Below are 23,519 nucleotides of genomic sequence, written 5' to 3'. Positions count from 1 at the left end.
AGAGAAATACAGAATAGAACACAAGTGGCACCTGTGGCAAGTCAAGGTGATGACCAGCCTTTGGGAAAGAAAGGAAGTGGTAAGATGTGTGATGCTAATGAGGCTCATCAGTATGTGTAATGCAGGAACAGTGCTGCACAGATCATCAAAGACTAGTGTCCTGGTTTTGTTAAATTGCGTGAGAAATGTCTGATTGTCTTTCCCTTGCTACAGGTTTACTGTAGCTATTCTGTTGCCCTCTTACACAGTGTTTGTATTGCATTCCATGCTGTTCCACAAGGTGGAAGTTGTGTTTGACTCTCAGGCAGCTGATGGCAATCACAGAATCACAGAATCGACTGGGTTGGAAAAGACCTCAGAGATTATCGAGTCCAACCCTTGGTCCAACTCTAGTCCATTTACTAGATCATGGCACTAAGTGCCATGTCCAATCTCAGTTTAAAAACCTCCAGGGACGGCGAGTCCACCACCTTCCTGGGCAGGCCATTCCAATGCCTGACCACTCTCTCTGTAAAGAATTTCTTTCTAATATCCAGCCTAAATTTCCCCTGGCAGAGTTGAAGCCCATGCCCCCTTGTCCTATTGCTAACTGCCTGGGAGAAGAGACCAATCCCCACCTGGCTATAACTTCCCTTCAGGTAGTTATAGAGAGTGATGAGGTCACCTCTAAGCCTCCTCTTCTCTAGACTAAACAACCCCAGCTCCCTCAGCCTCTCCTCATAGGTCTTACGTTCAAGTCCCGTCACCAGTCGTGTTGCTCTTCTCTGGACCCGCTCCAGCACTTCAATGTCTTTCCTGAACTGAGGGGCCCAGAACTGAACACAATACTCCAGGTGTGGCCTCACCAATGCAGAGTACAGGGGAAGGATCACTTCCCTTGTCCTGCTGACCACGCTGTTTTTGATACAGGACAGGATACCGTTGGCCTTCTTGGCCACCTGGGCACACTGTTGGCTCATGTTGAGCTTCCTGTCAATTAGCACCCCCAGGTCCCTTTCTGTCTGACTGCTCTCCAGCCACTCTGCGCCCAGCCTGTAGCGCTGCAGGGGGTTGTTGTGACCAAAGTGCAGCACCCGGCATTTGGCCTTATTGAACTTCATCCCATTGGAATCAGCCCATTTTTCCAGTCTATCCAGATTCCTCTGCAGAGCCCTCCTGCCTTCCAGCAGGTCGACACTCCCTCCCAACTTGGTGTCATCAGCAAATTTGCTGATGATGGTCTCAATCCCCTCATCTAAATCGTCAATAAAGATGTTAAACAGGACTGGACCCAACACTGACCCCTGGGGAACACCACTAGTGACTGGCCGCCAGCTGGATGCAGCCCCATTCACCAGCACTCTCTGGGCCCGGCCCTCCAGCCAGTTCTTAACCCAGCGTAGAGTACGCTTGTCCAAGCCATGGGCAACACTGTTCAGTGCAAGCCAGAGTGCCACTGGCATTTCCCACAAGGACATGTGATTGGCTCTTGAATGACTTGTCTGTGAGGACCACCATAACCTTTTCTGACAAACTGCTTTCCAGCTGGTTGCACATCAGACTGTCCTGCTACCTGGGGTTATTCCTCTCTAACGGCAGGACTTTGCATTTCCCTTCGTTAAATTTAATGACATTCCTGTTGACCCATTTCTTCATCCTGTTGAGGTCCCTCTGAATGACAACACACACACTGGGTCTATTAGCCACTTCTCCTAGTTTTACATCCTTTGTAAACCTGCTGATGGTGCCATCTGTCCCGTTTTCCAGGTCATTTATAAAGATATTTAACAGTATTTCATCCATTTTCCAGCCCCGGGGCAGACAGCTGGTGACTGGCTTCTGGCTGAACTTCATGCCACTGATCACAACCTTGTGAATCCAGCAGCTCAGGCATTATTTAGTCCACCTCAGTGTTGACTTATCTAGACCATACTTCCCATCAGTTTGCTGATGAGGATGTTATGGAAGACAGTGTCAAAAGCTTTACCAAAGTCAAGAAAAGCATAAAATAATTCTCCTCTCATCTACCAAGACAGTCTTCTCATTGTAGAGGGCTTTCCGTTTTGTTTAAGCATGATTTCCCCTTCATAAATCCATGCTGACCACTCCAAATGATCTCCTCTAGCTCTTTTGACAGTCAGCGTCTGGAATTGTTTTTCCAGGATTATTTACTCCATCATCTTCACAGGGATTGAGGCTGCCTGGCCTGTAGTTCCCCAGATTCTCCTTCTTGCCTTGCTTGAGGAAAAAGGTGATGTCTACTTTCTACTAGTGCTACGGAACCTCTTCCAGATTGTCACAGCCTTTCACTGACAAAGAGAATGGCCTCAAAATGACATGGGCCATCTCTCTCAGTGCTTGTGGGGGCTCCATGGACCTGAGTATGCCATTTGTAACCTGCTCCTCCACCACCAAGGGTAAGTCTTCCTTCTCTCAGACTTTACCACTGATCTCAGGGACCTAGGATTGCTGAAAGCTGGTCATACCAGGAAAGACCAGGACTGAGACTGAGATTCAGAGGTTATGCCCTCACTTTTTAACATAATTAGGTGCTTAGGGTGCATGGTTCTTGCAAATAATATTTGTTGACCTTGAAGAAAAATGCAAGCTCATTGGTGCAAGGTAAGAATAATTTGCTGGGGCTTGGCCAGCTGTGCTGGCTTTCTTTTCAGGCAGATTTTCTGCAATAGGAGGAATACTATGCTGGTCAGGAGAGTAAGCTTTACTCCATGTTGGTCTGTAAGGCCTCTCCCTGCTGCTTAGCAGGTTTGGATTTGGAAGTCAGTATTAATCATTAGTTAATATTTCTTGCAACCATTTTTTCTCAAATAGCAGGGAGTACTAATAGTGAGAAAATCCTGACTTTATCAAGGACTTACAGTTTAATGCTTTGGCAATATTTTATTCCCTTATTGCATAGGTAGGAGTGCAAAATCAGTATTTTTTACATGTTATTTCAAAATTTCTACTAACTGAATTCTAATGCAAGTGGATTGGGAGAAGAGCTTTTGTGATATCAGATGTTCTGATGTAACTTCTTTCAGAGGCACCACTGTGGCATTGTAGAAGCACAAAATGCTGCAACATGAAATAAAATACTAAAACCTTTATCACTTAAAAAGGGAAAACTTGAGGACAGATTAACAGAAAAACACACCTGTATTTAAAATCAAACAAAAAATAATATCATTAAGTTGCCTAAAAATCAGCTTGTTTTCACAGATTATTCCCACCAGTACCTTCTGATAGAAGAGCTGTCAAAAACAACTGTCTGTTTCCATCAAAACTTGTGTCAGCATTATGATGGAACAGATAGTTGCTCTTGGTAGGCTTTTGAAGATAGGCATTGGTATAGATGTTGGGTTTCTGAAATTAGCTGGGAAGTTGTGATCAATCCATTTTCAGTTTCCATCCTGGAGCCTTTGCTTTTCAGGGTATGGTGAAGCTTATGTTCGAGTGCACAATGAAGTCTGTATTTCCTCTTCCCGAAGGAAAGGAATGACTGTACTGCATATGAGTACTGCGTGGATTGTGTTTTTGGTTTTGTTTGTTTGTTTTTGTTTCTTTGTTTCTTTGTTTTGTTTATTGTTTAGTTTTTCAGCCTTGTAAAGTGTTCTGCAAGTTGTGCATCTGACTTTTTGTTGCTAGGTCTGCCAGAGTAATTTGCAGACTTGCATGTTGCAGCTCTGGCAACATTTGGTGCTCAATTGAACTGTGGCAGCACTGCTTTCTGAGTAATCTTACTGTGAGCATCTTCATCTAAATGTTTGAAATAGTGGTGCTCTCAGTAATAATTTTTCAAGTGTGTCAACCTCAGTTCATCAAGAGCTAGTTATGGTGGGATTAAATGAGCTAAAGGTTTGCAAACTGCTGTGATCTTTCTGCTGGATATTCTAAGCACTGAAACTAGCACCACAGTGCACTTAAGATAATTTTCTCGTCTGTACTCCTTATATTTGCCGTTAGTTTGGATGTTTTGTGATGAAGAGTTTACTGCTCTTCTTTGCCAATATGGGAAGAAGTGACTTAGGCCTGTGAATCCTGTATCTCCCCTTGGAATTATTGTGTGCTGGTATCTCGTGTCCCAGGACGTGTCACTCTGTGAAGAACATTTTCCAGCTGCACCCGCTTAGAGCAAAGAACAGGCAAGAGTCAAGACTAACTGGTAGAAGAAGTGAGTGGAGGGGCATCTGTTTATAATCTTGTAGTTCTGCCTTGGTTAATGTAATCTTGTTTTGCCTATTTAGTATCAAATTCTGCCTTTCTTCGCTGTCTTTTGTCTCAACCATCATATTGTTTTTGACTGTTTTGTCTCTCCTCTTTGCAGTGCATGCAAAGAGATGGCTTCTGGGGTATATTTTATTGTTGCTGTATTGGTATTTTTTTTCCATGTAAAAGAACAGCTACTATTAATACTTGGTGCTGGAGCTACTTTGTTCCTCTGACAGTCACTGTCCAGGTTATTGCAGGTGTAGTAAAGGGTCAGTGAAAGGGGGTTTGTGAAAAGGATCCTTATTCCCTGTAAGGCCACTAATCTGCTTGTTTCTCTCTAAGTAATATTACTGCACAAGTAATATTGCATTGTCTTGCTGTGAGATAAAAGCCAAGAGTAATGGGAGCAAGCAAGAATGGATTGTGTTTGCAGTTGTTTAACGTCCTGAACTTTTCACCAGCAGATGGCAGCAGGCTGCTGTTAGTCACGAATATTTCTGCTTCTTGCTGTCGGATAAATGTGGAGGTACTGTGCTGAATACTCTGAACTGAGTAGTTTGCCTTAACACAGAGTGAGAAACCAGGCATTGCAAAGCATTGCATGTCAGGCAGTTCAGTGGGTCTGCCTGGCTGCTGGCAAGTCCTCTGCAAGTCCTGGCCACTGTTCAGTGACGTGCTTTCATTTGACAGTATTTCAAGAGCATTTATTTTGGAAGAAAAATCAAAGCAGGTAGAGCTGTTGCTTAAATAAGTTTGCATTTGTTGCATATTGCCTTTCAGTCCCAGAGAATGTTTCCTTCTGTTCCTAGAATTAATTTTCCTGGCACTAAACTTCAGTTAAATGTGAATGCACGTTTTCTGTGACAGAGACAGCAGAAATGGAGAAAGGACTGGAGCTGATGTTGCACGATATGGAAAGAATTATTGTTTTCAATGAAAAGCCTATGTAAATATTGATAAAAATGTGGAGTTAAGCAGCTCGTGCAGATGTTTTGTAGTATCTTTAATGGAAAATAAGTTACGTTAGCCAGAGAGACAAAGATACTTTTTACCCTGTAGCCATAAATTAATCTTCACCATAGTAAATGTTTAGTATGTTAACAAGAATAAAATGTCAGAGTTAGATTAATTTTTGAATTTTCTATTTTCAGTGCATTTGAATATTGCAGAATAACTGCATAATTGGCAAAAACCTTCTGAAGAATGTAAGGAGAGGAAAATGCAGGTGTTTTTCTTAGATGAGAAGTAAAACATCAAATCCAGCCAGTATGATCCATTGCACCATTACATGTTAAAACTTAATGCCAAACCTTCAGCTATCCCTGTGTGCGTGAGGCTGAGTTTCTTTAAGGTGTTCCAATATAAGCAGGTACATAAGGAGAGGTTACCTGGACTAAGACTACTTGGGCTTGCCCAGACCCGGTTGTCAACTAACAGAGACAAACTACAGACTGAGTCCAAGCTGCCACAGTCTAAATATTGCGTGCTGTTGTCACTTATTCCCACATGCTGGTTCCTAATCCACAACCATAACAGTGATGTGCCTGCAGCTGTTTTTAATGACCTGTTTACAGCAAACCATGCTAACAGTTCCAAAACAAAGAAGCAAAAGATCCAAATTCTTTGAAGCTGTGGCTCTCAAGTGAGTCTTCACCTGTGGAAAATTTGGTGTTTGGTTGTGCAAGTTAAACTATAGCATCCCCCACACTGACAACTGGCGTGCACAGATCTGCTACAAGCAACAGTAATTCCAACGCTTACTCATTTTTGAATGCTTCATTTTGCACCTTTGGTTCCATTAACTGTTATATTATCTAAGTACTATGGGTAGTGCTTAAGATTAATAGTACATGAGAAAACTTCAAAGTCTGTAATTTGAGATCAGTCTTCCCAGGCACATCTGTGAAAAAAGTAACGCAATGTCATTATCAAAATAGTTATTTCCATATGCAAGATTGCAGAAGTTCATTCATTTGTGACATTGATTAGCTTAAGATCTGTGCTTGCATTCCCAGTAAACACCACTGGTGGGACTTTCAAGTCTATCTGACGACCAGCTTTCACAGGCTAAAAGCCAGGAATGATGTCAGATTTCAAACACTCACGTATATTCTAATTATAAATCTTATTATGCTTTCTACTAAGCATTGAAAGGCTGCACACTGACATAATTGTAATCTGTTGTATTTGTTTTTTAAAGGGACAGAGAACCTTTGGCTTAGCCAGGTCTTATGAGTTAACTACCTTCAAGTTAATGCAGTGGTATAAGGGGGGTTTAATGTGCCCAAGACACAGTGTATATTTTTCCTGTTGGGAAACCTGTAGGAACTGTATTTTCAGTGTGAATGAACAAGGTGTAGCCTCTGAGATCCTATCTGGCTGTCAAAAAGTCTAGAGGGGGTGCTTACTGTCCGCACAAATTATTTACATGCTCACAGCCTGTTTCTTCAAAACCAAAAAATCCCTTCATGTTTCTCAGCATTACCAGAAACTGTGCTTTGAAAATATTGGTGTTCTTTGTCAATCATAATGTTTAGCAACACTGTGTATAAAGCATTGTGTCAATGAAAAGGTATTGTCCTGCAGTCTGGAGTCAGTCTAGGGATTTGATCGAGAGAGCATGAAAACTACACTATCAGTGATTATATAAGATTTCCTGAATTTAAATTTTCAGAAAAGTTTACATTTTTCTGCATAGAAATGACCATATGTGAAGCTCACTTTGATGTCAAGTATGTGTATCTGTTTGCAGAAAGTGAGACTGCTCGAAGTTTTCACCAGGCACGTGTGCTTTTTCCATGGTTAACAGAACCTGTCTGAAGTATAGACATGATAGTTATTCTTAGTTATTATTAGTTACTGTTAGTTATTATTTTCTTAGGATAAGACAATGTTGATCAAGAAAAGCTATTGATAATTCAGGATCAAGTTCAAAGTTACAACTGATGAAGGTCTGATAAAACAGATGAAAATACAAAAGACATTTTACTACAGGGAAGGATGGACTAGGAAATTAATCGCTCTCCAAAAGGGCTGATTGTGTTCTTATTTTATAACTCTGGAAATATGGAAGCCCATCATCTGTCAGCAGTGAAAAATGACTGAATGTCCATTTTCTCATTTCCAGAAATGTAAAGCTGTTAAGAATTTCAGGATTTCTGACAGCTTCCTCATGGCTGGAATTCTTTTATACAGTGAATAGTTCAACAGGAAACTTAATTTTTTCCTGATGTATAACTTACTCCATTTGACTTTTTTTCCATCCAAAGTTTTTATGGCTTAAGAACTTCCATCCTGGCAAGGCAATGTGACTATCTCTTTTAACAGTTAGCCAAAATATGCATGCAGTTCTCTAAGCTACAGCAAGCCTAGAGCAGCTTATGATATTTCCATGCTGTTTATATTGTCAGACTGTATTACCATATTGCTAACCAGACTTTTCTGTAGCACTTCAGGTTGTAAATTTAATACAAAGGTAGAAGTAGTAGAAAACTGCCATTCCTTTGCACGGGGAGAGACAAATTTAATATAGGAGTGAGGGAGTTTGTAAATTTCTTCTTCCCTCTCCCGTTCCTGCACTTTCCTTTCTTGGCTTGCATTATGCCCAGTGTGTTAGAAATGACATAGATCACAGCAAGCACATGTTGGAGACCTTCTGGCAAAGTTCTGTCAGCATGCATCTTACACTTCCTGAAAGCTGGAGCAGTTGGTGAAAACATGCTATTGGAAATTGTTTTGCAGAAGACTTCAGTTTTACTATCGCTCCAGGTTCATGCCCTGTTAAAAGAATGCAGGACATTATTTCCCTGGCAAGTACTCCTGTTGTACACCAGTTTAAATCTACTGTCTGCAGAGGAATAGCTCCTCATTTCACTGGTGTAATATGAAATGACCTATAGAAGGTATTGCTTCAGGTTCTCTTCAGCTATTTCTTAAACAAATTTACTGCCTTGCCCTAAAATCAGTGGAAATTAGTTCCTTTTTTTTTCTACACAGAAATTATTTGGTGGAGTTATTTTACAAAAAGTAATTACTCTGAGTCTTACTTGAATTTGAGGACACTGGGCTGTGGTCTGCGTGTTTACAAATTGCACAGCATCCCATTGTTGTGTTAGGTGAAAGGATCTGTGAGGATCATTCAGTTCAACTTCCTGTTCTTCTCAGGACTACCTGAAACTAAACCATATGGCTAGGAGCGTCATCCAGGCACTCCTTGAACTCTGACAGGTCTGGTGCCATGACTGCTTCCCTGGAGAGCCTGTTAACAGCAACTGACTGCCCTCTCAGTGAAGAATCTTTTTCTAATTTCCAATCTGAGTATCTCCTGGTGCAGCTTCATTCCATTTCCTCATGTCCTATCACTGGTCATGGGAGAGAGGACATCAGCATCTCCCCCAGCTGGAGGAATCTGTAAACTGCCATGAGGTCACTCCTCAGCCTCCTCTTCTCCAAGCTGAACAGGCCAAGTGACCTCAGCTGCTACTCCTAAGTCTCGCCCCTGAGGCCTTTCACCATATTTGTCGCCCTCCTCTGGACACACTCTAATACTTTAATGTCCTTACATTGAGTCACCCAAAACTACACGTAGCACTCAAGGTGGGCACCACACCACTGTGGTGTAGAGCAGGACAATCACCTCCCTCAACCAGCCAGCGATGCTGTGCTTGGTGCACCCCAGGCCACGGTTGGCCCTTTTGGCTGCCAGGGCATGGGGTTGACTCATATTCAACTTGCCACCAACCCAAACCTGCAAATCTGCTTCCACAGGACTGCTCTCTATCCTCTTGTCCCCCGGTTTGTATACATAACTAGGATTAACCCACCCCAGAGGCAGACTCTTCTGCTTGCTCTTCTTAAATTTCATGTAACCAGTGATTGCGCAGCTCTCTACTCTATCCAGGTCTTTCTGTAAGGCCTCTCTTCCCTTGAGTGAGTCCACAACTTCTCCTAATTTAGCATTATCAGCAAACTTACTTAATTTATGTTTGATTCTTGTGTCTTGTGATCATTTATAAAGACATCAAAGAGCAATGGCCATAAAATTGATTCCTGGAGTACCCCACTGGTGATTGACCACCAGCCTGATGTAACCCCATTTACTGTAAGTCTTTGAGCCTGCTCTGTCATCCAGTTGCTTACTCAACGTTATTATGCACCTGTCTAGCTGTGTGATGGATATTTTTGCTAAGATCCAAAATATCTGTGTCTGCTGGGCTTCCTTTGGTCAACTAGATGGGTGACTTTATCATAAAAGGAAATTAAGTTAGTCAAATGGGACTTTCCCATCATGAACCCATGGTGGCTATGAGCAATGACTGCAGTGTCTCTCAAGTGGTTTTTAATATGTCCCAGAATAACCTTCTCCATAATTTTACAGGCACTAAAGTGAGACTCACTGGCCTGTATTTACCAGGATCGTCCTTCTCACCTTTCTTGAAAACAGGGGCATTTACTTCTGCTTTGGTGCTGGGCTTTTCTCCAGCATCCAGAAGGCCAGGTCATTACTTTGGTGTTTTTAATGGCAATTAAAGTGTTGTGTATGTAGAAATAAGTTTCTACATCAATTATGAATTCAGTTCTGGAAGTTCCAATCCAAAACCAGTTCACAACGATTTCTGTCAGTGCATATCTTCAGATGAAAGACTTAAAAAAACTGTTGCTTCTCTGTCATATCCTATTCACTATGGCAGCAACTAACAGTCATAAAATATAGAGTATGGTTCCCATACTGGACTTGAAAGGATCTAATACAGGTATCAAAGAAGCTCCATGTGTAGCAGAGTTTTCTTCTCGTATTTTGTAGCAAATAAATGCTTGAAGATACAGTTCAGTGCAGACATCCTATTATTTCTGACATTGGAAATCCAGTCTGCTGCTTAGAAATGTTTTCTTGCTTCTCTGTGTCATGGAACAAGGTAAAGGGGACCTAATTCAAGGTGAGAGCAAAGTCAATGAGAACAATGCCATAAACTTTCCTAGAAAATCCTCTCTGGGAATCCTACCTCTCATTTGCAGAGGTTTCTGTCCTGGCCATAGCATTTGAGGGAGATATCTGCCATTAAAGCATGGCTATACAGCATGATTTCAGGTTTAGACTTGTGTGGCTTTTAAGCAGAAGTGGCTACATCATTTTTATGATTAGACTGTTACCTCTTCTGGTTGGAAGGTAAGCACAGCACTTCTTTAGCCAGTTTGGTGGCAGAGACTAAGAAAACATGAGCTTGTTGTCATTCACGTCAGTGTCCTTTGCCTTCTGAACAAATGGAAACTGAGCTTGGCTCCTTTTTTTGGGTCCCTCTTATTTATACTCGGTTATTGGTAGGAAGTCTGTATTGCTTCACTCCTCGTTGTAGTGCTTGGGCAGGAAGCACAACCTGCAGGGCACATGGCCCAGATACCAATGAAACCAGAGTTCAGCAGCCCCTGGATTGAATACAGTCCCCTTTGGCAGCCTCTGTAGAGTCACTCAGTCTTGTTTCTGCCTGCACAGGTAGAAATAAGATAATGTTAGTTTTGTGTGTGTGTGTGAGTATAGGTTAAGTGAGATTCACGGGTGGAAAATCTGTGAGCAGAGATACAGTATTTTCATTTTTTCCTCAAGAAGAATCTTTTTGAGCAGCTTGGACCAGGTGCACAGGAGCTTCTCAACATCAAATGGGAAGTATATCATTGTGGCTAGGAGTAACACCTTCTGTTCTCATTTTCCAGCATGCTCTGCCTCAGTGAAGGTAAAGGCAACAGCTGTTAATTCAGCACATGAGAAACTTCTGTCTAAAACTGATGAACTCACATCTCAGGAACTATTGAAAAGCTTATCATTTAAGCATTCAATTTGACTTCGCTGTCTTTTTTTTTTTTTTTTTCCCTGAGTACTTGTATATTTATTTGCCCATTTTCCTTAATGAGAGTTAGACTAATTTACATCTAGTTTATGATAATTTATAGGCTGCTGTGATGTCTGAGATGGTTTTCTGGACTTTCCAATGCTTTGCAATGTTGTGAAGGAGGGCAATTTTGGATCTCATTTTCGAGAAACTTGTGCAATTTGTTACATAGCTTAGCTTCCTTTCAGTTTTCAGCTCTTACATTATCTGTCTGCTTCTTTTTAACCCCATAACTCAGCTGGCCCATACTTTCATTCATCTGATTGTATATAGCAAACTATTAGCTGGAATAAGAGCAATTAATAGAAGTCTAACAGATTTTTCTGTTTAGAACAGAACTCATCAACATTTGAATTAAATCTAAATTCTCTTAAATCTTCATGATGCTTAGCCAAGATTTCACCTCAGTTCCCTATTATGTAAAGGCCAAACACAACATCTGTCTGTATCCAAAGTGAAAGTCCAGGGAAGCTGACAATTGGGGAGCTTGGATTGAGTGATTTACTTTTGCTTCACATTTGTACAAGAACAATCTCTCCATTTAAGATCTCACAAGTTTACGAATACTGAAACATAATAAACTTGGTTCAACGTCTTCATGACCATGCATGTTTTCCGTTTTTTGGCATAGCATTGCCATATCCTGGTCTTTTGAACAAAGAAAGAATGGACAGCACAGAGGGATGGATGCCTATGTTTGTTTCCTGTCTGCATCCAGAAGGCAATGAATTCAGATGTGTGTTATTATGTGACATTCCTGACCTCACCATGTGTGGGCGTACTTGATTTTTCTAACCCTCCATCCTCCCCGCAAGGACTGGTAGCCATCTGTTCAGAAGAACCTGATGATTGTTCATCACAAAATCATTATTCCATCTAGATGTACTATACTACTGACAGCTGAGATATTGTATCTTCAGTATATTTCACAGTGAGGAGGATGGCAAGGTTTATCTGGCAAGGTTTATCTGTGTAATCCATTCCCGAGCATTTCAGCAGGCACACCAGATGTATCATGATGTACTCATTCATTACCTCATCCCTTTCTGTGACACCTTTAATTGCAGTCTTTCTTTTGGCCACTAGTCTTGCAGCCCAGGCATTACCCAATTCAACAACATTTTCTGAATCTCTCCAAGATATTTGCATGTTTATTCATGTATCGTGTGAATGTACAAGCAGAAAACATAACATCTAATGGTGCCTATTGTCTGTACAATCAGCTCTTGGTAGTCATCAGTCTAGAAGGGATATTGCCTTCATTCAATGCCTACCTATGGAATGATCCTTCTTTTAAAGGTGGTGTTTTCCAGTCCGTAATAGCCCTGCAAGCCTTTAATGTGCTTGAACAGTTCAGCACTAGGGTGGACAAACTGTCACTGTGTTGTCTCTGCTTCCTTCATCCCAGGCAGGGTTTACTGACCTCATCTGCATCCTAAGAACAGGCAGAGCTCATTGGCATCTGTCTGCAGTAACATTATTGATATTAAACATTTAAAGACCTGGTTTCTCATAAAGAAACAACATTGTCTGCTCAAACTGGTTAATCTTTGGGACTTACAGATGAATTCTCTGAGGACTGATGTGTCAATCTCTTAGTATTTTAGCTACCTGAAATACCTTTCTAACTTTCTGTCTCCTCTCAGATAAGTATCAAGTATGCATCTCTACTTGATGTATAGTAGAGCACACAAGGTAAGATGTAAAAGAAGTTGGTATTTCTTCCATCATTGCTGGTTAGGGGCAGTGAGTATGCACTCGCAAGGACAGACCTCACTAAGTCTTGCTTTGTTAAGTCATAAAATCTGTTATAATGAGTTTGTGTGAAATGTGATCTGCATTGTGTTAATGTGCTGAAATCTGAGAGCTCTCAGGCTTTAAGTGAGGATGGCATTATAGTACTTCATGAAAGGTCTGATTACACTTTGACTGCTCTCTTGGGGGAGAGGGGTATGAAACTTTCTTTTCAGTTGGAATGCACAGATAAATTGCTGTATTCATTTTGTGAAAGTTAGACCCATTACTACCCAAATTTAGTATTCCTGGGCATAGACATCTACCAGTTTCCTGTCAAGAGCATATTCCAATTTCAAAGGATACTCTTCACATAAATAATTTACAGAAGTTATTGGACTGTTTGGACCTTCCTTTTCCTAATGTCTTGGGTCAGCTGCCAAAAGTAATGCAGCCACAAATGTTTAGTGTGTGCTCTCACCATGACTGCTCCTGGGACCCTTGAAACAGAATTTTGGCATCAGTTTCTCAACTGTTTGCTGCATTTAGACAGGATGAGTGAACTCTGACTACATAAAAGGCTTACTCAATCTGCACAGTTGCCTGGTTTTGCACAGTTGTTTCTTGGGTTAACAACAGGATCTTTAAATCTTCCTTTCTGCTTGCTACACTTTCTGTTTTAAATGAATCAATATTAATCTTTGCTTACATTATTTCAAAGAGGACATGTATGAAAGAAGTAGGAAGATAGTATTTATTTCTGTGAATTATCTATTGTGATCGTTCATGTACTGAAACACAGATAAGTCAACTCTGGACTCTATTGGTAGTACCTAAAATCATATTAATGACAATGTGAAGAAACAGTATAATTCTTGTTCATTAAGGGTTATTTGAGATGAGACTAGTAGGAAGGTTATATCAAAGATTTTCATTTTTTGGTTGCACATGTGGAAAGCAAGATAAGAAGTATGAACCAAGGAAAGAGTGTCTATAAGAGTACAGTGAGCTTAATACAGAGCCTTGCTCAGAGTTCACTAGGTCACTAAAAAAGAATGATCCTGATGACTTTTTGCAGCTTTTGAAATGCATGCAACCACAATGACATGTAATAGTGAATGGCAGGGTTTTGTCCTCTTCCAGCTCCTTCCAGCTGCCCTGGACTCCTAGTGGTGGCATTCTGATGAGGGTGAATTTGGAAGACCATCCAATCATGTATTTAATTCTTTTGGCAATGATGATCTCTATACATCTACAAATATGTGTTTCTCTTTTGTTAACCTTTTGCCTGACATCACAGTGAAGACTGTACATGCAAGTGTGTCAAACCTCTCTTTCTCCACTGCCACTTTTATTCATTTTGGGGTGATTCTGATCCACCTGTTCTAGCATTTGGTGAACCTATGTGAAATTTGGCATTCAGAGTTCAATGCTCTGACATGACACAAAGAAAAAAGACTCCGAGCTGTGTGGGAATTACAGTTAACCTTCCAAAGACATCAGATTAATATTTTTGTACTGTTATGATCACATAGCCTTCAAACTTCTCTCAAGGGATCTCTTGCTTCTATGGTGCACTTAATTTTTGTTTCCAAATCATTCACCATCTAAAAGCAGAACCTTGTACTTTCCATAGGCCCATGTCCACAATGTTTTCATTTTCCTGGTATTATTACTATATTCAATATTTATATGCAATATATTTTGATACTTTGCACATGGATGCTCTTCTTCCCTTCACAAACATCTAATCTGTCATCCATCCTTTTGTAACTCTCTCAGGTAGCTGTGCCTCTGGTTGCATCTCCATTGCTTGAAGAGACTTGCATGAATACCCACCTTCATTGATTTTCTTTGAAGCCTGACTGTTGGCAATCTGTTCCTGCTATTAGACCCTGCTCCAGTTCTTTGGCATGTTTTTATGTCCCTATATTTCTTTGGACAGCATCACCATTCCATCTAGAGATTTCTATAATATTGACTTGATCTCACCATTCGTGGAAAGTAGAAATGGTACAAGAAGTGAATTATGTGGTTGAGGAGATGTTACTTTTCTCTGTGAAAGTTGGTCTGAGGACCAGTGTTTTTAAAATAGAAAACTAAATTTTCCTGAATGACAATTCAAGTAATTTCTAAGCCTCATATTTTTTCTCACAAGCAGTAATGCCATGGCATCCATGACCTTTATGGACAATAATTACTAGTAGTAAGCCACATAACAGGGATAAATTAGGATTTTAATAGTAGAATTTTCTTACCATTCCACTTGCATTTTGATCTCATTGTGATAATCTTTTATCATTAATCACAGACATTTAAAAAGAACAGAAAAATATGAGAGGCTTATCTTGAGAAATTAATAAACCTTACAGGATTCCTCCTCTTTCTCCTCTGGAGAAGACTATATTGTATCCTTACTTGGCAGAGAGTTGTGCTGTTTAGGGAGACTGTGGTGAATGCAGAAATTGAATTAAAACATCCTGAGTTCTGGTCCTGAGCCGTGGATCTAGGTTGTGCTTCCAAGTTTAAAAAGGTATTTAATATAAACTGATAATTTTCTTACGTTTCATCTCAGCTTCTCTTTAGATGAAGCAAACTCCTTTGAAGGCACAGGACTTGCATTATTTTTACCCTCAAAGAGTCTGCAATTATTCCACAATTCTTAGTAAACAAATAACCCTACATACTTCCTTGTTGTTACATTTTATTGCTAATATTGGCCAGGCTAAGGTGATGGACCTCAATCGAGTAAAGTGTAATTTGTGCAAGTGAAAACCAGAATAGAATTACACCCCTGCCTCCTTCCCCCCCCAATATCTAAGCAGGCAAGTACAACAACTGTCAAAATTGAGGTCTCACCAGTTCTTAGAAACTAGGATACAGTTTGACAACTGCAGTATCAAAACCCTTATACAGTAATTTTAACTGCTTAGCTCTGACATTAACATGCCAACTTGCTGCAGTCACATAGCAGGGACTTCAGTACTGAAGACATATGTGGTTGTTTTATAAATATCTATTATGCCAGAAGGACTAGTAAAGGGTAGCAAATCTAAAAGTCTAGCATTATTCCACTCCTTGTTTTTAAGAGTCTTGTCCTGTTATTTATATTAGTCTCCAGCAGAAAATATTCCCAGGAGTATCTCTCTGGATATAGAAGCAAAGTTTTTATAGTATCATACATTGGTGGTGAATTATCACTGATGATCATTTTCTGCTCACAGTCTGTAAAACAATGCTACTGTAAGATCTGTGGGCATACATCACAATTTAGTGCAAAATAACAGAAGACAAAACATTCAGGTTTACTTATCTGCCTTGTCAGGAAGGATTTATTTGTGGGAAAGTGCTTTTCCCAAGCCCTAACTCTGAAATATCTCATCATGTTGTTGTTGTGTTCTCTGAAGTTCAACAAAGCAAGAAGAATTCTATATATGAAAAGTGGATGAAAACTTGAGGTGTAAAGCCACCTGTGTTGCCAGGTCCTGCTGAAGGCTGAACTTTATCCTGCAGCAATGAGCTTGGCAGCCTGAGGCTGCTGCTATCTGCCGGAGATGCAGGAGATCCTGGCCTTTTTACCATCCCAGGCTTCTGAGAAGACCCCAGCATTCACACTGCGAGCAGTACCTGCAAGGGGAAAAATGTAGATTCCGCAAGCTATTGTTCCCTGCCTGCTCCTGTGGGGTCTCAGGAGAGGTACCTGCATTACCCAGCCCTGTCCTGCTGGCACACTGGACGCCTCACCATCCCCAGTGCCAACAGTGCTTCTGGCAGGTACAGGACTCTGTCTCTTAAATGTCCATCAGGATTCAGGATAACGTGTCTGCAGCTGAGAGCCTGACTGGTGTGGGCAGGGAGCAGAATGAAGCCTCTGCTCTGGACCACATGGGAAACCTGTTCTTGCAAGCAAACCCCTGAAAACCCTCTGAATGCTGCTGAGGGTTAATGGGACGCTAACCCATGGAGTTAGTGAAGCCTCATTGCTCCTGGTCAGGCATTCCTTATTTGCAAAATGCTGCCATTGGACAGTGTTTGCACTGTATGCAGGGCCATGATGAACTAGGTTGTCTAGTGATTTCCCCTACTCTGGTCTGAGTGCAATTTTAACATAACAAGTTAACGTGAGGGCCTCATCAACACTCTCCAAAGCCAAGCTGAGGACTGGCTTGCTGTGTCATAAAGTACACATAAGGGTGGTATGAAGCTAGCAGATTTGAAGCAGAAAGAATAGATAGATAATGTTCCCTTGTAGAGTAAAGAATAGTTCCTAGCAACACTGGAAGACCACAAACATGGCCAGTGTGGGACACTTTTTTTTTTTTTTGAGATTTCCACCATGAAGTCTTTTCTTCTAATATTTAAACTGGCAGGGTTAGTCTGTCTTACTCCCTGTAAGACCTCCCTTTGGGTCCAAATTCAAAACTTCTCTAAGGCAAAAATGAATCTACTAGGACTTCTCCAGATTTATAATTTCTTAGAAGGATTTGTAATCCAAATGAGAAACTGGTTTGTCAGAAAGATGCTGAATTTTATTTGGGCCCTCAGGACCCTTTTTCCACTCTTGTGCTAGCTTGGAAAACAATTCAGTATATGAAGGTGAACCCTTGAATGTTTACCAGAAGTTGTCTGTATAAATTTACATAATCAGAATCTCATCCTGGATTGCTCAACATTTAATGTAACGGGGACTTTGTTAAGTATGACGCCCTTTCAAATGAATACGTCGTATCTGGACTAGACGTAGCACTGGAAAACATACATCCAGTAGGGAACACTCCGATGTTGACAGGAATTATGTATGAGATATAAAACCAGAGGCCATTGCCTCTTACTGTAATTCCTGTGGGCTGGTTCCTGAAGTCCTTAGTCAGCAACCTTTGCACTGACTTTAGCAGGTGTGACTCAATCCAGAAAGTGACATGAACAGCTATGTCGCTGGGAAGAAATCAGAGAGTGGTACGTCAGACCTCTTTTTGACAGGATGAGCCTTGCGCATCCTGCTCTGGTCTGGTCCCAATGTGGAAAGAAGGAGGTTACCAATAATGAACAATTCATGGTGGTGTTTTAGTTCAAGTCAGGAGGGAGCTAGCTCAGAAAATCTTGGTGCATATTATGGAGATGTCTTGCAGCACCCAGACTGAATTGCTTTCAGAGACATGTGCAAAGCAGTGCTGCCCAAGTGTGAGTGAACAGAGACTCCTGAATGGTTACCTTTTTGTTCACTTGTCTACACAAGTGAGCTCAATAAGTGAGCAAGGCAAGAAAATTTTATGACAAATGGAACAAATGGGACATTAAATAGAGTTTCTAGTCCAGTATAGTATGGCACACTTGGCTGTATCTCAGATTAACTTGCTTTTTTCTTCATCTAGGCAAAATTACTTTTCTTAGGCTGTTTTTGTTGGCTTCACAGAGTTGTTTGACTGCAGGCTGTAGTAGTGGACAGAAACAACACTTTCTTTGTGCAGGTTGTGCTTTTGGATTTTCAATAATCAAGGCTGTAGCAGACATTGCAATGTTTACTTATCCACTGTTTTGTAGTTGCAATCTGCAGCCAACTTATACAATGAAGTATTATTAATCAGCTACCTGTAAGTCATTAAGACCTGTGCTGCTCTTTTTCCCTTGCAGGTGTCACCATTGTCCACACCTGCCCGTCAGGCCCTATGATCAGAGTGAGAAGCCATGTATGCTGTCAGAGTACACAGAGAAATACCCCCTTTATCCTACCACTCGTCCCAGAAGCTCATTTAAGCCAGAGCAAGTGTACAAGATGGCGGAAATACCAATGGAAGGCATCTCGACTACAAAGTATGAAAAATAGTGAGAGTGAGGACTGTGACTTAGATGTGTGTCTGAAAGATGGGTAACAGAAAATAAAAATTATTGTTTTTCACAAGGGGAGCCTGAACACTCCAACACTGAGATTGTACAAACACTCATAAGGGCTTCATGAAGGAGGTGTGAAGGTCTGTCTGAGGCCAGTTCTTGTAGTGAAGGCAAGCAGATAATTTTCTTGCACTTCGTACAGGCTGAGATATGATCTGATCAGAGAATACATAAGCCATAGAAGCACAGTCATGGTCTTGGCTTTTGCTCACTTACTGTTCTGTGAAGGCTCCTGGAAAAACAGCAGAAACGGTTGGGAGATTATGATCTGGTGGCAATTACAGAAACATGGTGGGACAGTTCACAGGACTGGAATGTGGTCATGGATGGCTATGCCCTTTTCAGGAAAGACAGGCCAGCCAGGCGTGGTGGTGGAGTTGCTCTCTATGTGAGAGAGCAACTACAATGTACTAAATTCTGCTCAGAAGTGGATGATGAGCGAGTTGAGAGTGTATGGGTCAGGATCAAGGGACAGGCTGGCAGGGGTGACACTGTTGTGGACGTCTGCTACAGGCCACCAGATCAGGCTGAGGAAGTTGATGAGGCCTTCTATGGACAGTTGAGAGTGGCCTCACAGTCACAGGCCCTGGTTGTTGTGGGGGATTTTAACTTCCCTGATGTTTGCTGGAAGGACCATTCAGCCAGCCAGCCACAGTCCAGGAGGTTCCTCCAGTGCATTGATGATAACTTCCTCATGCAGATGGTGGAGGAGCCGACTAGGAGAGGTGCACTGCTGGATCTCGTCCTCACTAACAAGGAGGGTCTGGTCGAAGCAGTAAAGGTTGAGGGCTGCCTGGGTTGCAGTGACCACGGGATGGTGGAGTTCAGCATCTTGGGTGGCAGGAACAGAATAGCAAGTAGAATTGCAACCCTGGACTTTAGCAGGGCTAAATTTGGCCTTTTCAAGCAATTGCTGGGGGAAATCCCATGGGCAAGACTGCTTGAAGGAAAAGGGGCCCAAGATAGCTGGATTGCATTCAGAGATTGCTTCTTCCACGCTCAGAATCAGAGCATCCCCACACGTAGGAAGTCAAGGAAGGGAGCCAGGAGGCCTGCGTGGTTGAATAGGGATCTGTTGGGTATGCTCAAGCAGAAGAGGAGAGTTTACAGGTCATGGAAGCAGGGGCTGGCCACTTGGGAAGAATATAAGGCTGCTGTTAGAGGATGTAGGAAGGCAGCTAGGATAGCCAAGGCCTCCTTAGAATTACAGTTGGCGAGAGGGGTCAAGGACTGCAAAAATAACTTTTTCAAATACATAGCAGACAAAACTAATACCAGAGGCAATGTAGGCCCACTGATGAATGGGGTGGGTGCCCTGGTGGCAGAAGATACAGAGAAGGCAGAATTACTGAATGCCTTCTTTGTCTCTGTCTACTCTGCTGGAGGCTGTCCTGGGGAGCCCTGTACCCCTGAGACCCCGGATGAAGCCAGGTCAATGGAGGAGTTTGCTTTAGTCGATGAGGACTGGGTTAGGGAGCAATTAAATAGTCTGGACATCCATAAATCTATGGGTCCAGATGGGATGCACCCGCGGGTGCTGAGGGAGCTGGCTGAAGTCATTGCTGGATCGCTCTCCATCATCTTTGCCAAGTCTTGGGAAATGGGGGAGGTGCCCGAGGATTGGAGGAAAGAAAATGTCACTCCAGTCTTCAAAAAGTGCAAGAAGGAGGACCCGGGTAATTATAGACCTGTCAGCCTCACCTCTGTCCCTGGGAAAGTAATGGAACAGCTTATCCTTGGTGCCATCTCAAGGCATATCAAGGATAAGAGGGTTATTAGGGGCAGTCAGCATGGCTTTACCAAGGGTAAGGCATGCTTGACCAACCTCATAGCCTTTTATGAGAATGTAACAAGGTGGACGGATGATGGCAGAGCGGTGGATGTGGTCTACCTTGACTTCAGTAAAGCCTTTGACACAGTCTCCCACAGCATCTTCACAGCTAAGTTGAGGAGGTGTGGTCTAGACAATAGAGTAGTGAGGTGGGTTGCAAACTGGCTTAAGGAGAGAAGCCAGAGAGTGGTAGTCAATGGTGCAGAGTCTAGTTGGAGGCCAGTGTCTAGTGGAGTGCCTCAGGGGTCAGTACTGGGGCCAATAATATTCAATATATTCATTAACGATTTAGACGAGGGAATAGAGTGTACTATCAGCAGGTTTGCTGATGACACTAAGCTGGGAGGAGTGGCTGACACGCCAGAAGGCTGTGCTGCCATCCAGTGGGACCTGGACAGGCTGGAGAGTTGGGCAGGGAATAACCTAATGAAATTTAACAAGGAAAAGTGTAGAGTTCTGCATCTGGGCAGGAACAACCCCAGGTTCCAGTATAGGTTGGGAAATTACATATTAGAGAGCAGTGTAGGGAAAAGGGACCTGGAGGTCCTGGTGGACAACAGGATAACCATGAGCCAGCACTATGCCCTTGTGGCCAGGAAGGCCAATGGCATCCTCGGGTGTATTACAAGGGGAGTGGTTAGTAGATCGAGAGAGGTCCTCCTTCCCCTCTACTCCGCCCTGGTGAGACCACATCTGGAATATTGTATCCAGTTCTGGGCCCCTCAGTTCAAGGACAGAGAACTACTGGAGAGGGTCCAGCGTAGGGCAACGAAGATGATTAAGGGAGTGGAAAACCTCCCTTATGAAGAAAGGCTGAGGGAGCTGGGTCTCTTTAGCTTGGAGAAGAGAAGACTGAGGGGTGACCTTAGCAATGTTTATAAATATATAAAGGGTGAGTGCCATGAGGATGGAGCCAGGCTCTTCTCGGTGGCAAACAATGATAGGACAAGGGGTAATGGGATCAAGCTGGAACACAAGAGGTTCCGCTTAAATTTGAGAAGAAACTTCTTCTCAGTGAGGGTGACAGACACTGGAACAGGCTGCCCAGGGGGGTTGTGGAGTCTCCTTCTCTGGAGACATTCAAAACCCGCCTGGACATGTTCCTGTGCAACCTCACCTAGGCGTTCCTGCTCCAGCAGGGGGATTGGACTAGATGATCTTTTGAGGTCCCTTCCAATCCCAAACATACTGTGATACTGTGATACTGTGAACATTGTCTGGGAAAGTATGGATTATACTGGAGGAGTATTTTTCTTTTGTTCTGTGTTGTGTGGCACTTTATACACAGTAATGTGAGTGAATGGTTTCCAAGAAGGTATAAATATGGTAGAGGTTGATGATTGGAAAGGGGGTGTATGTGTTTTCCTCAAGGCAGTCATTGTGGATTCCTGGGCTGTTTCTTCTTCTCAACTATGTTGTTGCTCAGTGTTGTTGTTTGGCAGCAGTCTTCACACTTGCACTGTGGCCATTTCCCTAATGGAAGTTAATTCCTGAGGCTGTTCCATGCTGCCAGTAAAGCGATGTGCTAGCGGCTTGTCCACAGAAGAAACTAATAAAAATAGGAATCCGATCCTTTAATATGAATCTGAGAGCTTCCCTTTCCTCAAACAGTGGCTGCTGTCTGATCTTGATGTTTACTTCCTTTGTCATTACAGGAACAGTAACGATCAACATCACTCTTTCCTTTGCTGCACTGAATTAGAGACCTAGGAGATGCCAATGGTTATTAATCAAGTCTTAACAGCTATCACCACCCATTTGTCCTCATCCTGACACGGAAGCTCTAATAACTCCTTCCCCTACAAATGCCTATTGAAGAGCTATCAATTTAAATCACAAATATGGCTGATGAAGTCTGAAGTGTCAGGCTTACATTTGGGATACCTCAGTCTAGGTGGGAGTTTTCAGCAATGACCAAGAAGATCAGACAGTTTTAAAGAGCAGACTTTACTTCTACATATGCCCTCCATCTCCAGCATGAGCTAAAGCAGCTACACATCTTTGTACTGGTCTATAACTAAATCCTTGGCTCAACAGTGTCTTTTTAAGGCAGGCAAGGAGGGGCAGCCACCGTGTGGGATCTGTCAAAGAGACTGTAGAAACTTCCAGTTCAATCAGCAAAACTATCCTTGCTCAGACAAGAATAGTGATTCCTACGGTCTGAAGTTCAGTGCAAATTCTGTAAAGCACGCTAGCAAGAAAGCACAGAAATTAATTATATTTGCTTCTTCAGAGTATGCATCCCACCAAATATATAAAACCTGCCTACCCTTGTAAGTGGAGAAAACACAGAGCCTGGGCAGTTAGCCATTGGATTGCAAAACTTGCTGTCCTATGGGTAAGACCAGTAAGAAAATACACCCAGTGTGAAAGTACCAAGACCTAGTGTGAAGGTGCCACCACCTATTAGAGGGCTGCTAAAAGTCCAGTTCTGTGTGGCTAAACTCGGAAAGAATGAATTGACAGAGCATATGAGAATAACTGCAGGGACTGCGAGGCCCGCATACTTTGAGCTGTCACCAGTCTTCTCTAATAACAACTTGCCGAGTGTCAGGTGCCATACTGCAATAGCAAGCCTCTGTGATAAAAATCTGTGAGTTGCAGGCAGTACCATTTTTCTTGGAGTCTTGGATGCAGGTTGCCACTGATTTATCAGCAGATCGATCTCTCCTCTGTAATCTCCACTGCAGTTTCTGGTATATTGCAGTAGTCAGAGTGAGAAAAGGTGCTCCCACTGCCAGAAAACCCTTGGTCACACTGTTTGCCTGTGATCTGTTCCTTGCCACTGGTACAGGCTCAGCTGTTTCAAACATGGAATTGAGCAGTGTACTGTAAGTGGCTTGGGAAAGACTCTCTGTTACTGACCCTTCCCTGCTACTGAGGTTGCTGCCTGTCTCTTGTACTCCTGCTTGTCTTTTCTTGGTCCCTCTTAAAAAACACATTGGCTTTAAATTGCTGACTAAAGTACTCCAAGGGTCTACAACGTGTGA

General features: G+C 42.3%; 1 protein-coding gene across 1 annotated transcript in view; it reads left to right on the top strand.

The window, feature by feature from the left end:
• Positions 1–23,519, top strand: part of SAXO1 (stabilizer of axonemal microtubules 1) — a 32,067-nt gene that overhangs the window by 2,070 nt on the left and 6,478 nt on the right. Inside the window, exon 2 of the mRNA XM_013368890.3 lies at positions 18,441–18,620. Coding sequence (XP_013224344.2) covers positions 18,441–18,620 — 180 coding nt within the window. The remainder of the gene's footprint in view (positions 1–18,440; positions 18,621–23,519) is intronic.

This window comes from Columba livia, chromosome Z (assembly GCF_036013475.1).
Source record: "Columba livia isolate bColLiv1 breed racing homer chromosome Z, bColLiv1.pat.W.v2, whole genome shotgun sequence".
NCBI classification, from domain to species: domain Eukaryota; kingdom Metazoa; phylum Chordata; class Aves; order Columbiformes; family Columbidae; genus Columba; species Columba livia.
Note: the sequence above shows the minus strand (reverse complement) of the source record. Positions and strands in the feature narration are given on the sequence as shown.